The sequence below is a fragment of the Triturus cristatus genome, chromosome 10, assembly GCF_964204655.1.
Source record: "Triturus cristatus chromosome 10, aTriCri1.1, whole genome shotgun sequence".
NCBI classification, from domain to species: domain Eukaryota; kingdom Metazoa; phylum Chordata; class Amphibia; order Caudata; family Salamandridae; genus Triturus; species Triturus cristatus.
The window spans coordinates 265,309,438-265,323,010 of NC_140593.1; the positions used below are offsets into that span (position 1 = coordinate 265,309,438).

General features: G+C 46.2%; 1 protein-coding gene across 1 annotated transcript; it reads right to left on the reverse strand.

Moving 5' to 3' along the window:
- Positions 1-12,511: 12,511 nt before the first annotated feature.
- LOC146789298 (histone H2A-like) lies at positions 12,512-12,952 on the reverse strand. Its single transcript, XM_085630039.1, has one exon. It carries the CDS (start codon positions 12,950-12,952, stop codon positions 12,512-12,514), a length of 441 nt encoding a protein of 146 aa, XP_085486165.1.
- Between the last annotated feature and the right edge of the window lie 621 nt (positions 12,953-13,573).

Below are 13,573 nucleotides of genomic sequence, written 5' to 3' on the forward strand. Positions count from 1 at the left end.
TTAGAGATTGTTCCAATGCCAAGGCTGAAACCATATTGGACTTCTGAGAAAACAATTGTTGTGTTCTGTCCCATCGTCTAGTTTTTGGAGGATATGCTTCTCTAGGATTTTTGTGGTGGATTCCAAAAGCGATATGGAATGATAGTAGTTTGGTTGATTCCTTTCTCCCTTTTTGAAGATTGGAACTAATTTGGATTCCCTCCATGATCTTGGCAGATCACTCTCTATTGCAGCTCAAAGCACATTGATGATTAACAGTGCCGAAAACAGAGTATTCTCTCCAAAGATATCATTGGGGACACTGTCCCACCCAGGGGATTTGCCAATAGGGCAACATAGAACAGCCTAATCAGAAACTTCTTTCACATAGATAAATTTAGCTTTGTTGCCAACAACATATATTTTACTCACCTTTATTCTGCAGGTTTCCAGCACTCAGTTTCTAGCTAGATACACCTACAGTGAAATTAGAGAAAATTACAGAATGTCATAGGATGAAGGCAATACTCTTAGCTCCAAAAAAATACACTGTAAAATACAATGGCTTAAGAATGTACTCAGGAAAGTCATTGATGTTATGTATGGCTTATCTTGATATCAGAAACATTTTATATTGTTTCTCAATAAGACCTCTTTCATTGGATTTTTCTTACTAATACATAGAATGCACTATTTAAGCCTAACATACTTAAAATGAATAAATCACACAACATTTCAAGGGAATAAACGATCAAACAACAAAATGTGTACTGATAGCCAATGGAAGGGGAGTACACAAAGAAGACACTGACATTGAAGGAAGTAGTAAAAAAGCAATAAATCACACTAGTAGTTTTTTTAATGTACCCCTGTATCGCCATAATGTGGCTTGTTCTTTGGAAGTTTTTATTTAATTTACCAAAACATTTGGACATATATCAATATTTTCTTCCAACATATATTGTAACAATCACAGGAGCTCCTCAGAATCCGGACGATGCACAAACCGGTCCACCTCTTGACATCCTCAACTCTGAAGAATAAACACAGAGTATTGAGGCGATCAAGCGAGGGACAGGGAATTAGGGTAGGAACAGCTGGGAACGGAATACCTGCAGAGAGAGAACACAATATTAATACAGTTCCATAAACAAAGGCGTTTCTCATAGAGTCTCAATAAATTGCTTTGTACCTTGAACCAGGTTAACCCACTCTCAATGTTCCTTTTCAAACCAGAACAGACACCTCTCCCTCACTGAAAAAGACAACTCCTACAACAAGAAAACACAACCATGTTATACCACCATTCTAATAAAAAGGCTACTAATGCATACACCGAAAATTGATTCTACATTCCTTCTTCCATCATACCCAAAAGACAAAAGATGGAGAGACCAGAAAGAACAAAAAAAAGAATCCAAATGTATACTGGTTATAATCTGAGATACAGCACCAATCCAGGGTAAACAGTTCTTGCTTCCCAAAGCAATTATGTAATCCACAATGTCAGGGGGATAGTTCAAGTCCATAAGTGAACAGAAGAAACAAAACATATAATGCACTGATGTTGAAAATACAATATCCACAAGCTGCCTTGTCAAAGTTAAAGTAATATAACCTCCATGGTTACAAACGAGTATACTAAATATGTCAATAGCAAGAAGTACTAGAGCTGGAACGTGAACTTCCTTCCTCGCGCCATAAATAATTGTGTTCTCAAACCTGAGATGCCCCAAAACGCCACTCAGTCCTGAGTTGCTCGGTCTAAGGAGAGGCTGCCATCCACTCTCCTAGCTGAGCAAACGATGGCCCTCAGAACTGCAAGAATCCACTAACTGTATGTGCACTGACAGCCGTCTGCCATGAGTAAAAGCCTTGCGGAGTCTGAAAGCCAAGACAGCAGAGTGGAATCCCTGCTAACAACGATGACCCCAATCCAGCAGGAACCACCAAAGTTACGAAGGATCCACGAAAGACGAGACTCGTGCCACCACACAGCCTAACATCCGTCTTCTGAAACAAGAATTACGCACGCCGCTCGGCATGTGTCATTCACTTAAATACGCCAGATTCTCCTCCTAATTGTGGGCATTCTGGGGCTTGTAGTCCGACCTCATCCTTCCGATAAGGTGTGGCAATGTAGGTGCATCCAGTTTTAGCCCATAAAAGTACGCCCTCCTTCCAGGTGCCTCCTAGATCCACCTTTATCCGGATAGCGTAAATGGAATGCTCGCACAGCGGCTTGAGCATAAACATTGCCACAGGGTTAACAAGTATCATCCTCCGAGGGGTACCCTTTCCAGGAGATGAAATACCACAGTCTCCCCCTCATGTACTTGGAATCCAGCACCCGCTGCACTTCATATTCCAGCTGGCCATCTCGAACCACTGGAGGAATGGCTCTATGTCTGGTTCCCACCAATGATTTCAAGAGGCTGCAGTGGAACAGTGGGCAATTTGAGCTTATATGCCACAGGGTTGATCCTGGGCAGAATGGTGTACAGGCCTATGAATCGGGGATGGAATATGCTATGAACCTTGAAGCGGATGTACTTGGTTGACAGCCATACCCAATCTCCCAGGTGGAAGCTTGGCCCTTCACTGCCGTGCCGATCATCTCATTTGTATCATCATGGTAGGTTGAGTGATCACATCACTGGGAATGGACAATGGCAATACCTTGGCATGAAATCCAGTGTTGGCTCTGAACAGGGATTCTTTTATGGAACTATGCCATGCGTTGTTATAGGATAGTTAGGCTAACCACAATAACGACACCCATGAGGCATTGGCGTCCCTGGAATAGCATTGAAGGTATTTTTTGAAAGTCTGGTTCAACCGCTCTGTTTGTCCATCTGTTTGTGGATGGAAACTGGTAGACAAGGCCACCTCCACTTGAAGAGCCTTGCACCACATTCGTCAGAATCGTGCTATAAACTGTGGCTCTCTATCAGACACAATGACCCTTGGAAGTCCATGTATTCGAACCACATGTGCCAACAGCAACTGGGCAGTCTGTCCCTCTGTGGGAAAGTTCTTGTAAGGAATAAAATGTCCCATTTTGGTTAGACTGTCTACGACGACTAAAATGGCATTACACCCCTTATCCATTGGCAGTCCAAGGACGAAGTCCATGCTAAAGGTGTGCCATGGTTGCAATGGTGTTAGCATGGGGACCAACTTTCCTTTAAATCTGACATGTTCCCCCTTGGCACGGGCACACATTTCACAATGCGAACAAACGTACATGTCAACAACATTATTCACCTAGTTACAAGCTGAACCTCGACAGGAGAAAAGCCATCGTACATTAGTGACATGGTTCTATTAGTGTAGCATACAGAGTCTTCTCATATCCTTCAGTGTAGGTAAGTGCACAGATGTTATAGATAAAACACGAAAACAAAACTTAAAACCAGTAACAGCAGCATAGTCCGACTTTTGGATGTACACTCCTCACCATGTCTCCCCCCGCCCCCCCCCATTCCCATCATCCCGTCCTGTGGCTCCCTGCAGACCGACACCACCACCCTGAGACCACAACAATGTCCATCTTGGGCGTCAGATGGTGCACATGTGTGTACTTGGCATTGCAAATGTTCACTGGCGGGTTATCCATCACTCTCCATAAGAGTGCCTCCCCTGTGTTCAGGTCACCCATCTGGGCTGTCCCCCACAGTTTGTGTCAAGGCCCGGAGTAGACCCTCCCATTGTGTCGCAATAGGTGTCTTCCGGAGTCCCAACGTTTCTTCTCGCAGAATGGATATTCCCTCTGTTTTGGCCATGTTAGGAGCGAATACCTCCATGCCCGTATGTGCGGCAGGTTTTGCGCCTTCCACCTCTGAGTTAGTAGTCGCTTAGCTACCACCAAACCCGAGTCAAGAAAGCGAGAGGAAACTTTTGTGGCCAGGGTTCTGCGAAAGTGGTGTAACAGGTAAGCAAGCCATTCAAAGGGTATGGTGTGGCCCGTACATGTGCGCAGTACCTCCCCAACAGCCCACCAATAGAGGTATAGCTTGTGACATCTCCACAGCATGTGTACCAGTCCAGCCCCCAACTCCACGCAGCGAGGGCACACCGCATCTGTGTGGTGAAAGTACCTATTTATCTTTTCGGGTGTAAGGTATGCTCTGTGGACTATAAACAGCTGTATTTGGCGGAACCTCATGTTTCTGGGTATGCGTGTTGGGCTCTTTAGTATCTTATCCCAATCACTATCCTCCAGTGGTCGCTCCAGGTCTGTTTCCCATTTTCTGCATAGCAGTTCCAGACTTATCGCTGCGTGTGTGCGTAAGGAAGCTGCAAACCATTGAATCAAGTGCCTGCCATACCCCATAATGTAAAGGTACTGTATGGTGAGGTGTTGGCTCGGCTCCTCTTCCATGTCCCCCCTCCTAGAGGTCAGCGTCGCGATCAGTGAGCGGTGACGCAGGAATTTCCCATGTTGGCAGCCCCATCTCTTCAACCAGGGATTCATATGGTATGAGTGTGCCATTCCGGTACAAATCTCCCAAGGTGTATATGTCAGCTTTGTGCCACTCCGCAAGTTCAAGAGGTGTGAGCACCCCAGGCCCACTGGGGGAACCCTCTAGTGGGATGACCGGTGCATAGGGGACTAGCACTCTAGTGAGGTATAGACTATGAAGGTAGCATTTAAAAGCTAACGCCATGAGGAGCGGTGTCAGCGTTGGGGCTTTAGAGGCTGGGTGAAAAAGTTTGGTAATATAGTCCAGAGAGAGGGGGGGTTGTGGTCGCAGTGTCCTCGTGTCCTCTGTCTGCTAGCCAGCGGGCTATCCACTGTAATTGTGCGGCCAAATAGTAGTGCTCAAAACAAGGCGCAGCAAGGCCTCCCTGATCAGTGGCCAGGTACAACTCAGCCAGCCAGCCAGCTATCCTGACGTGCGTTGCCCCAGAGGAAATCCCTAAGTAAATTAGTGAGTGTGGTAAAGAAGGCTGACGGGATATATATTGGCAGGTTAGCAAAATAGTACAGGAGGCGGGAAAGGATCACCATTTTGGATAATGCTACCCAGCCAGTGACTGTTAGTGGGAGAGTTATCCAGAAGTGTGCTTGTGACTTGATGGCTGTGATGGCACGTCCCAGATTACCATCAATAAGGTCCGCAGGCTGATGATAAATCTGGATTCCTAGATTGTGGAAAGTATCAGCTTTCCACTGTACCCATATACCGTCTAGGATGTAGTCCTGGTCTTGAGTGTCCCCCCCGAATGCGTAAAGGCAGGACTTGTTGGCATTTACTCTGAGTCCCGAGAGAGAGGCGAAGTCACGTAATGTGTGCACCAGCTGAGCTGGTATATTTCCCATGTCTCTCACGATGACCAAGAGGTCATCTGCGTACAGCGACACCTGGTGTGCCGCATCTCCTAGGGGTATTCCATCTCCCAGCATTGCTCGTAGTGCCGCTGCCAGGGGCTCAATTGCTAGCGCAAACAGTAGGGGTGAATGCGGGCACCCCTGCCTGGTACCCCTGCGTATTGGTATGGCATCAGTGATGTATGGCCTTATCCGCACCCTAACTGTGGGCTTCTTGTATAATAGGTTAACCATCTGGAGAATTCCCAAGCCCCGCCCGTACCGCAACAGCACTGCCACGAGGTAGCTCCACTCCAGGCAGTCGAAGGCCTTCTCGAGGTCCAGCACAAGGCATCCCACCCTGGGCCACTCCTGCACGCTCTCCGATGCCACTCTAAAAAACTTCTGCAAATTCAGTGATGTACTACACTTGGGCACAAAGCCATTTTGGTTGTTGTGGACTAGCTCAGGTACCACTGGCGCCAGGCGTTCCGCCAACACCTTAGCGAATATTTTATAGTCCATACTGAGGAGTGCCAGGTGTCTGTATGATCCCAAGTTTTCGGGGTCCCTGTTTGGTTTGAAAAGGGACACCAGGTAAGCCTTGCGCATCGATGGGAGCAGTGTGTGCTCTTCCAAGGATGTGGAGTAAAGGGTATACAGCCGCTGCGCTAAGGTCTCCTGGTAGGCCTTATAGTATTCAGCAGGTAGGCCATCCAGTCCTGGCGTTTCCCCAGACGCCATGGACCTTATTGCCTCCCCGATTTCCTCTAGAGTGAGGGGACCATCTAGCGCCTCCTGTTGTGCTTCTGAGATGGCCTGGTAACATCCTCTTGATGAGACAAAGTATCTGCCTTTACATTTTCTGACCCCGGACTAAACGTAACAACGAAATTATACTCTGCGAAGAACAGCATCCATCGCATCTGTCTTTGAGTGAGCTGTCTAGCTGTTTTAATATACTGGAGATCGCGATGGTCAGTGTAAACCCTGACTGGATGATGTGACCCCCAAAGATAATGCCTCCATTCTTGGAATGCTTTTTTGATGGCCAGCAGTTCTTTTTCTGCCACTGTATAGTTGCACTCCGCCGCATTCAGATTCTTGGATAAAAATGCAACTGTCCTGAATGTCTATCACGCTGAGACAAAACAGCCCCCACCGCTATGTCTTAGGCACCGGCTTCCACTACAAATGGAATCTCTGTTTGTGGATGTCTGAGAATAGGTGTGGTGGTGAGCGCTGTTTTCAGTTATGTGAAGGCTTCCATTGCCTCGTCATTCCACAAAAGGGCATACCCTTTCTCAAGAGCTTGTGATGGGAGAAACCATGGGGCATATTATCAAGACAGGCGATAAAATTATCGCCGCTTTAGTGGCAGAAAACTGCCGCTAAAACGGCGATAATGGGCTTGATAATATGCTCTATGGAATTCCAATTGAAGCCCATGTTAGATGTCCTTCCCATCTAACCTGAGCTTCAATTGGAATTCCATAGAGCATATTATCAAGCCCATTATCACTGTTTTAGCGGTAGTTTTCTGCCGCTAAAGTGGCGATATTTTTATCGCCTGTCTTGATAAAATGCCCCCACATGTGAGAAGTGAGTGATGAACCTACGATAATAGTTGGCAAAGCCCAAGAAGCATTGTATATCTCTCACATTCCTAGGGACTGGCCACTCTTGGACAGCTTGTACTTTTCTCTCAGCCATGCTCAACCCAGAAGGACTCAAAATCACTCCCAGGAACTCAACCTCTTCTATATAGAATTCACATTTACTCAACTTACAAAACAAGCTATGTTCTTGTAACCTCTGCAGTATCAGAGTAACGTGTTTCACATGCATCTCCTGGTTATTGGAATAAACCAATATATCATCAATATAAATGACTACAAACCTATTCACATACTCTTTGAGCACATCATTCAAAAAGAATTGGAAAGCAGCCAGGGTGTTACAAAGCCCAAAGGGCATGACCAAGTAATCAAACATTTCATAAACAATATGATTCTACCCTAGATATTGGCCAGTAAAATTATTTTTTAGTTTTTCTAGTGATTCGGAAAAAAGTGTAATAGTGATCCATGAAATGTCACGGAAAAGCACTAATTGTTTTTAAAATACCCCTCACACACTATGAATCCCATAGTGTCATGCTTCATCATAGGGGTCTTCCAGTCCCTCTACGGGGGGGGGGGGGATGTGCTGCAACCTACGGATACGTGGGAGCACTGTTGTTGTGAAAATAGGCTATGTGTAGTGTAGGAGTGAGAGTGGTAGGGTATGTGAAAGATACAAGGAATTAAAAATTCCCTGGCTAGTGGAAAAAACAAATTTTATTTACTTCCCTAGCTGGAAACATTAAAAATGGGGATGTGTAGGGGGTATACTTTAATGCGATGCCCCCTACTGGGTCAACATGTTTCGTAAGCAGTCCCCTCTGTTTTACTCATCAGGACCTAGTGTGATCCCTACTGCACTCAAAATATATTGCTTGTTTATATATGTTGTATGCCTATCTTTCAGAAGCCAACCTGCAAAAATAAGCAAGTCTGAAAAAATGGGGGTAGAATAGTCCCTAGTAGTTTCAACAACCAATTTGGCATCTGAAATGATAAAAAACACTGAGTAAACAACCTGTTTGATTGTTTATCTAAGCGCATCACCATAATGTGGAATCACACTGTTAGGCAAATTCTCGTGATATATATTCCTACAGTTTCTGAAGCTCTGCACTTCTTTATGATAACCGGCGATTGTGCTTCCCGCTTTTTCTTAACATAATGTTAGTTTGCTGAAAACACACACTTAAAAAGACAAATCAAAACACACACACACTCGTACGTACTTTCCCGTTTCAGATAGCCCGGGCGCACTGTCAGGATATAATCAATCATGCATCCGGCAGTGCAGACATGCTGAGAAATGAAAAAATGTGCTTGTCATAGCTAGTTTCAATCATAATGGCAAAAAATTATCCCGTAAGAGCAAATATGTACATACACTACTTGGAATGATAGTCAGGCTTCATGAGCTTGCACCGAAGGGGAGGTTGCCTTGAAGAAAAATGATATGCCCTTGCCTTTAAATACCTCCGTGGAACGTTTTGAATGCGTTCGCACAGAGTATTTATCTGATGTTAATTGACTGAAAACCCGCAAATTGGCTTTCCAAAAAAGACTAGAGCGTTAGAAAATCATTGATGGACGCTCCCTTTGATGTCAAATAAGAAATCAAATCCTGTGTTCCCTGTCTTAGTTCCAACAGCTCCCTGTCAGCCCTAAACATGGTAGCACGTCTATGAAACACTCATTCAAATTCGCCCCGAAATGCGTTCCAGTCGGAAAGCAATGGATCATCGTATTTCACTAATGGGACCGCCATATTAGCCGCATCCCCAGTCATATATGAAATAGCAAGCACCGCTCTAGAGTGGTTGTTAGCAAAGGAAGCTGGTTTACATGAAAAATGCAGCATGATCTGTGTTAGAAAGGCTTGTATTTTGTGAGGGTCCCCAGAATATCTCTCCGGGTTGGCCAGGGGAATAAGAGGAGGTTCGTTCACCTGTATTTGTGAGGTTGATGCCGTAGCATCGAACGGGTTCCTATCTTGTCTATATACCTTCTCCCTAAGAGCTGCAGCCTCTGCTCGAGACGCAATTAGTTCCTGTTGGACTAGTGCCAACGCTTAAAGCACATTGTCCAAGGAGGCCATCTCCGCGAGTCATCCGGATCAGGAGGAGCTGAAAAGCGTGGGTGCGTAATTCTGTAACGATCATAGGAGCACCTCAGAATCCGGATGATGCACAAAGGGGTCCACCTCTTGACATCCTCAACTCTGAGGAATAAACACAGAGAATTGAGGCGATCAAGCGAGGGAAAGGGAATTAGGGTAGGAACAACTGAGAATGGGATACCTGTAGAGAGAGAACACACTATTAATAAACAAAGGCTATTCTCAAAGAATGTTCAACACAGAATGGGACTGCTCCCAGAGTAGTGACCAAGGTGCAAAGAACTTAAATTGTGAGTGTAGGTGTTAGATCTGGGGGTCTCTAGTTGGCAGGGTAAGTACCACTGTCCAAGTAGGGACCCTTGCTTCTAGTCAGGGAAAGGGGGATACACTGTTAAGATAACTCCTGCTCACCCTCTACATAGCTTGGCCTGAGCAGTCTAGGCTATCAAAGGCAATGTGTAAAGTATTTGTACTAACAGTCACAGTAACACAGTGAAAACACCAGAGATTTACTCCACACCAGTTTTAGAACAAGCATTGGCATAGCCAATAGGTCTCGCTTTTGAGACCTTATAAGTGTTTAGCCATGCAACAGTTGCATAACTAAATACTTAGAAGGTCCCAAAAGCGAGACCTATTGGCTATGCCAATGCTATATCTTTTATCAGATTTATTTATTTTTTGTTGGCAACAAATCCTCATAGATCACATATGTAGGTCCACAGATGCCACATTGGGTGTACGACACGGTGGACAGTGATCTGCTGGAGGTAGGTTGGACATCACACTATACATCTAGGTCTGCTGTAGGTGACCTGATGTATTTTACCATTACCTCAGCACCCTTGGTTGTGGCTTGTCGAGAGATGAAGCTCTTGGCACCCGAGGCAAGGAGTTTGCAAATTGTGCTTATTGCTATTGTGTGTATTATTGGTAGGTCTCCTCTGAGCTTAATTTGTGCCGGTATTAGCAGGTGGTGGACACTGGCACTCACGTTTGGGAACTGCAGACTTTAACACGGAGAGGGAAAAGCAGAAAAGGGAGACCGAAGAAGGACGAAAAAGAAAGGAAAACAAACAAGCAACAAAAAGACGCGCGGCCGAGAGATGTGCTCTGTGGTGGGGGAAGGGGAGGAGCACTGAGGCGCAAAAGTGAAAGCAGGCTGGTTGGCGATTTGTGTGCGATGTGCGCGCACCATGACGAGAGAGGAAAGCCATATGGCGCCTCTGCTAGTCATTGTGCGCGTAACCGCACGCCTGTCGCCAGTGCACGCTCCAGTGGGCTGAAGCACTTCCCCAAACGGATTGCATGGCGGCACGATGCACGTGATTGTGCGTGTGTTCGCCATGCAATCCACTTTTGGGAGCCCCTTACTAGAGTCTCGCATAGCAATTGCTACACAATAGCTAGGAGAGACCTAAAAACTTGAATGTAGGTGTTTGTGGAATGGTTAAGACCAAGCTTGGAAAGGTGGCACTCAGTAAGAGGGGTGTTTGGCAAGGATGTCTTGAGTTTTAAACTGAGTAATAAATTGTGGCTTCAATCCTTCTAAATGTAAAGTGATGCGTTCCGAGTTTGTGGGAGGATGATCATGGATGGGTTACTCACCAATGGCTGTATTTTGTGTGAAAAGAGATGCAATTCAGGGCATGTTCAAACACTTTTCCCCCAGTTATGCAGAATCCCACTCTATTCGTTATGATGCAAAGATGGCGAGAAAAAATGAAAGATGCTACAGGTAGGGAAGGAGGGTGATATATTCCCATCATGCTCTTGGTTTCAAGCCTATGCTTTTTTGCTAGGGCTATAAGTGGTAATCAATTGGGTTGTGGTACTACACTTAGTTGCACCCTCACATTACAGCATTGTGTTCATGTTGGATGAGTAAGGAATAAACCATTTATTACGTAATTCTTGCATCAGACACCACCCTGATTTGTAGAGGTCTGCAATTTGAGTGTCTTGCTTATGCGATTTATACTTATCGCCTTGACAAATTAATGGTCTACTATAGCTGAAAGGCTTGTGAAAGAGAGCAAGCAGTGAAATGACCTCAACACGAATTTAACAAGTTTAATACTTTTCATGCAAACATGCGGCAGCCTCGTTTAGGACTCATTTCCCCCTTATGTAGCATTCGCTTGCAAAACAAACAAAAAGGCTCCGAGCCAGAGCAAGAAATATTCACTTTGCCAGTGCTCGTTTTGAGGGCATAGCAGATCAAAAAAAACTTTGAAGCGAAGATTATCCCCAATTACTCGTCGGCTGCAAAATAGAAACACACGGAGCGAGCGACCTAGGCTATCAAAATGGCAGTACGGCGCTATACACACACACACACACAACAAACGTACCACGTGCAGACCAGCTTTTACCAAATAATAGCAGTGGGGGAGAAAGGAAAGGGATGTTGTAAACAAAGGAACAGAATGACAAATGAAGCTCGATACATAAAACAACGCTAATATCAGATGGATAGAAAATGCAGGGGGGGGGTGCGGAGTAAGTGTGTTGACGTAAACAGTGGACTAATAAAATGCATGGCCGGAAACGGATGCATGTTATGAGGGGCAGCACGAAAATATGCAGACTCACAATGTAGCCGTCGCCAAGGGAAGACCTGATGGTGGGGATTCGGAGGGCAAGTATATTGGGTGCAATATTGCATAGAGAAATCTGACGGCATGGCGAAACGCAGTTAAGCGCGGTATGGAAGGGGGCGGCCTCAGTGGGTATACAGTAATCGGCACTAGAGAACGGATGAGTAAGCCACAAAAGACCAAGGGTGGTCAGAAACGTTTAAAGGAATGCGGGCCGAAACGCTCAAGATGACAGGGTGATTGGAGAGGGAGAGAGAGAATCAGAAGCCGCATGGCACATCTGTTGGCGGTGACAATACGGGTGAAATCGGGTATGGCGAGAAAGCAATTATAGGGTTGTGGCATAAAGCAGATCCTAGCTTAGTGGGGAGGGGGGGGAGGGTTGCATCATGTGTAAAGGCGCGCTAGTAAGTACTAGAATATAAATGATCATTGATATAAAATAAGCCATCCCAAAAAGCCTAAACGAGGGCGGGGGGAGAAAGCCTAGAACGTGAGGCGGAGAGCAAGAGTAACTGGTAAAGGCGAACGGGGGCAGATAGTAGTTAGAAAGACAAGTTGGTAAAGGCAAAGAATATAGGGACAGCGAAAGAATTAACTGACAGGAAATTAGGTGGGGGGGGGCATCGAGTACATGCTCAATAACAAAAGAGCTACTGCAAAAAGTACAGAAAAGAAAATCGCAGATTAAGAGACCAGAAACGTGCTACGAAAGACGCAGCGCGTGGACACAAAATGCATTAAATGACACCATATTCTCATAACTCTTTTAATTACTCTCACGCTAGTAGTAAGTCAGCTCTTTCATGAATAGTTGGGCGGCCCTTAAAAGGGCCTTTGGTTCTTTCTCGTCTGTCCGTTTTGCTGCTCCTAGGAATCTTTAGAACTCTTGGCTCTGCTGTGAGCTCTTCTTGCCTTTGCTCTTGCTCGGAGAGGGTGCAGCCGCTGCCGCCGCTGCGGTCTTCTTGGGCAGCAGTACTGCTTGGATGTTGGGCAGCACACCGCCCTGTGCGATTGTGACACCGCCCAGCAGCTTGTTGAGCTCTTCGCCGTTCCGCACGGCCAGCTGCAGGTGACGGGGGATGATGCGGGTCTTCTTGTTGTCGCGCGCCGCGTTACCTGCAAGCTCGAGGATCTCGGCCGTCAGGTACTCGAGTACAGCGGCCAAGTAGACTGGCGCGCCGGCACCCACACGCTCGGCATAGTTGCCCTTGCGAAGTAGGCGATGAACACGGCCAACAGGAAACTGGAGACAAGCGCGGGAGGAACGGGTCTTGGACTTAGCGCGAGCCTTGCCGCTGGTTTTTCCTCGTCCTGACATGATAGCGATTTGTGGTAGAAACTACTAAGCAGAAATACACCGACTGATAATGGAGCTTTGAGCTTTCCTGCCGGTATATATGCGAATCGTCTCACGGCTGATGACCAATGGAGAAGGGTGTAATGTCGAGAGGCGGAGACTAGCCACCCCTAAGCCACTCTCGTGTCATTGTGCCATGGATGCGATACATACTGACCAATCAGTCTGCGCAGCAATGGAGAAGAAGTCAGTTAGTGATTGGATGTTCATCTCAGCCACCGAAAATGCTTCCGGAAATGTTTTCAGGCGCGACATCCCCCAACCAATCGGCAGTTAGCGCGCGAATATTTCAAACAAGCCCGGCGGAGCGTGGCGCGCGCGCGCTTCGGGGCGGGGGAGCGGACCCTTTGAAGCGCTCCCAAAAGGCGGATTGCATGGCGGCACGATGCGCGTGATTGTGCGCATGCTAGGAAGGCAATCCGCTTTTTGGGAGCACTTTTGAAACCCGTATTCTATAGTCTCGCTTTGCAATCGCTTACGCGATAGCAAGGCGAGACCTAAAAATAAGGTATCTTTACTAAAAACTTCACAAGACCAAATACTACAGAAAAACCAACATACAATTAAAAAGGTTACTTTAAA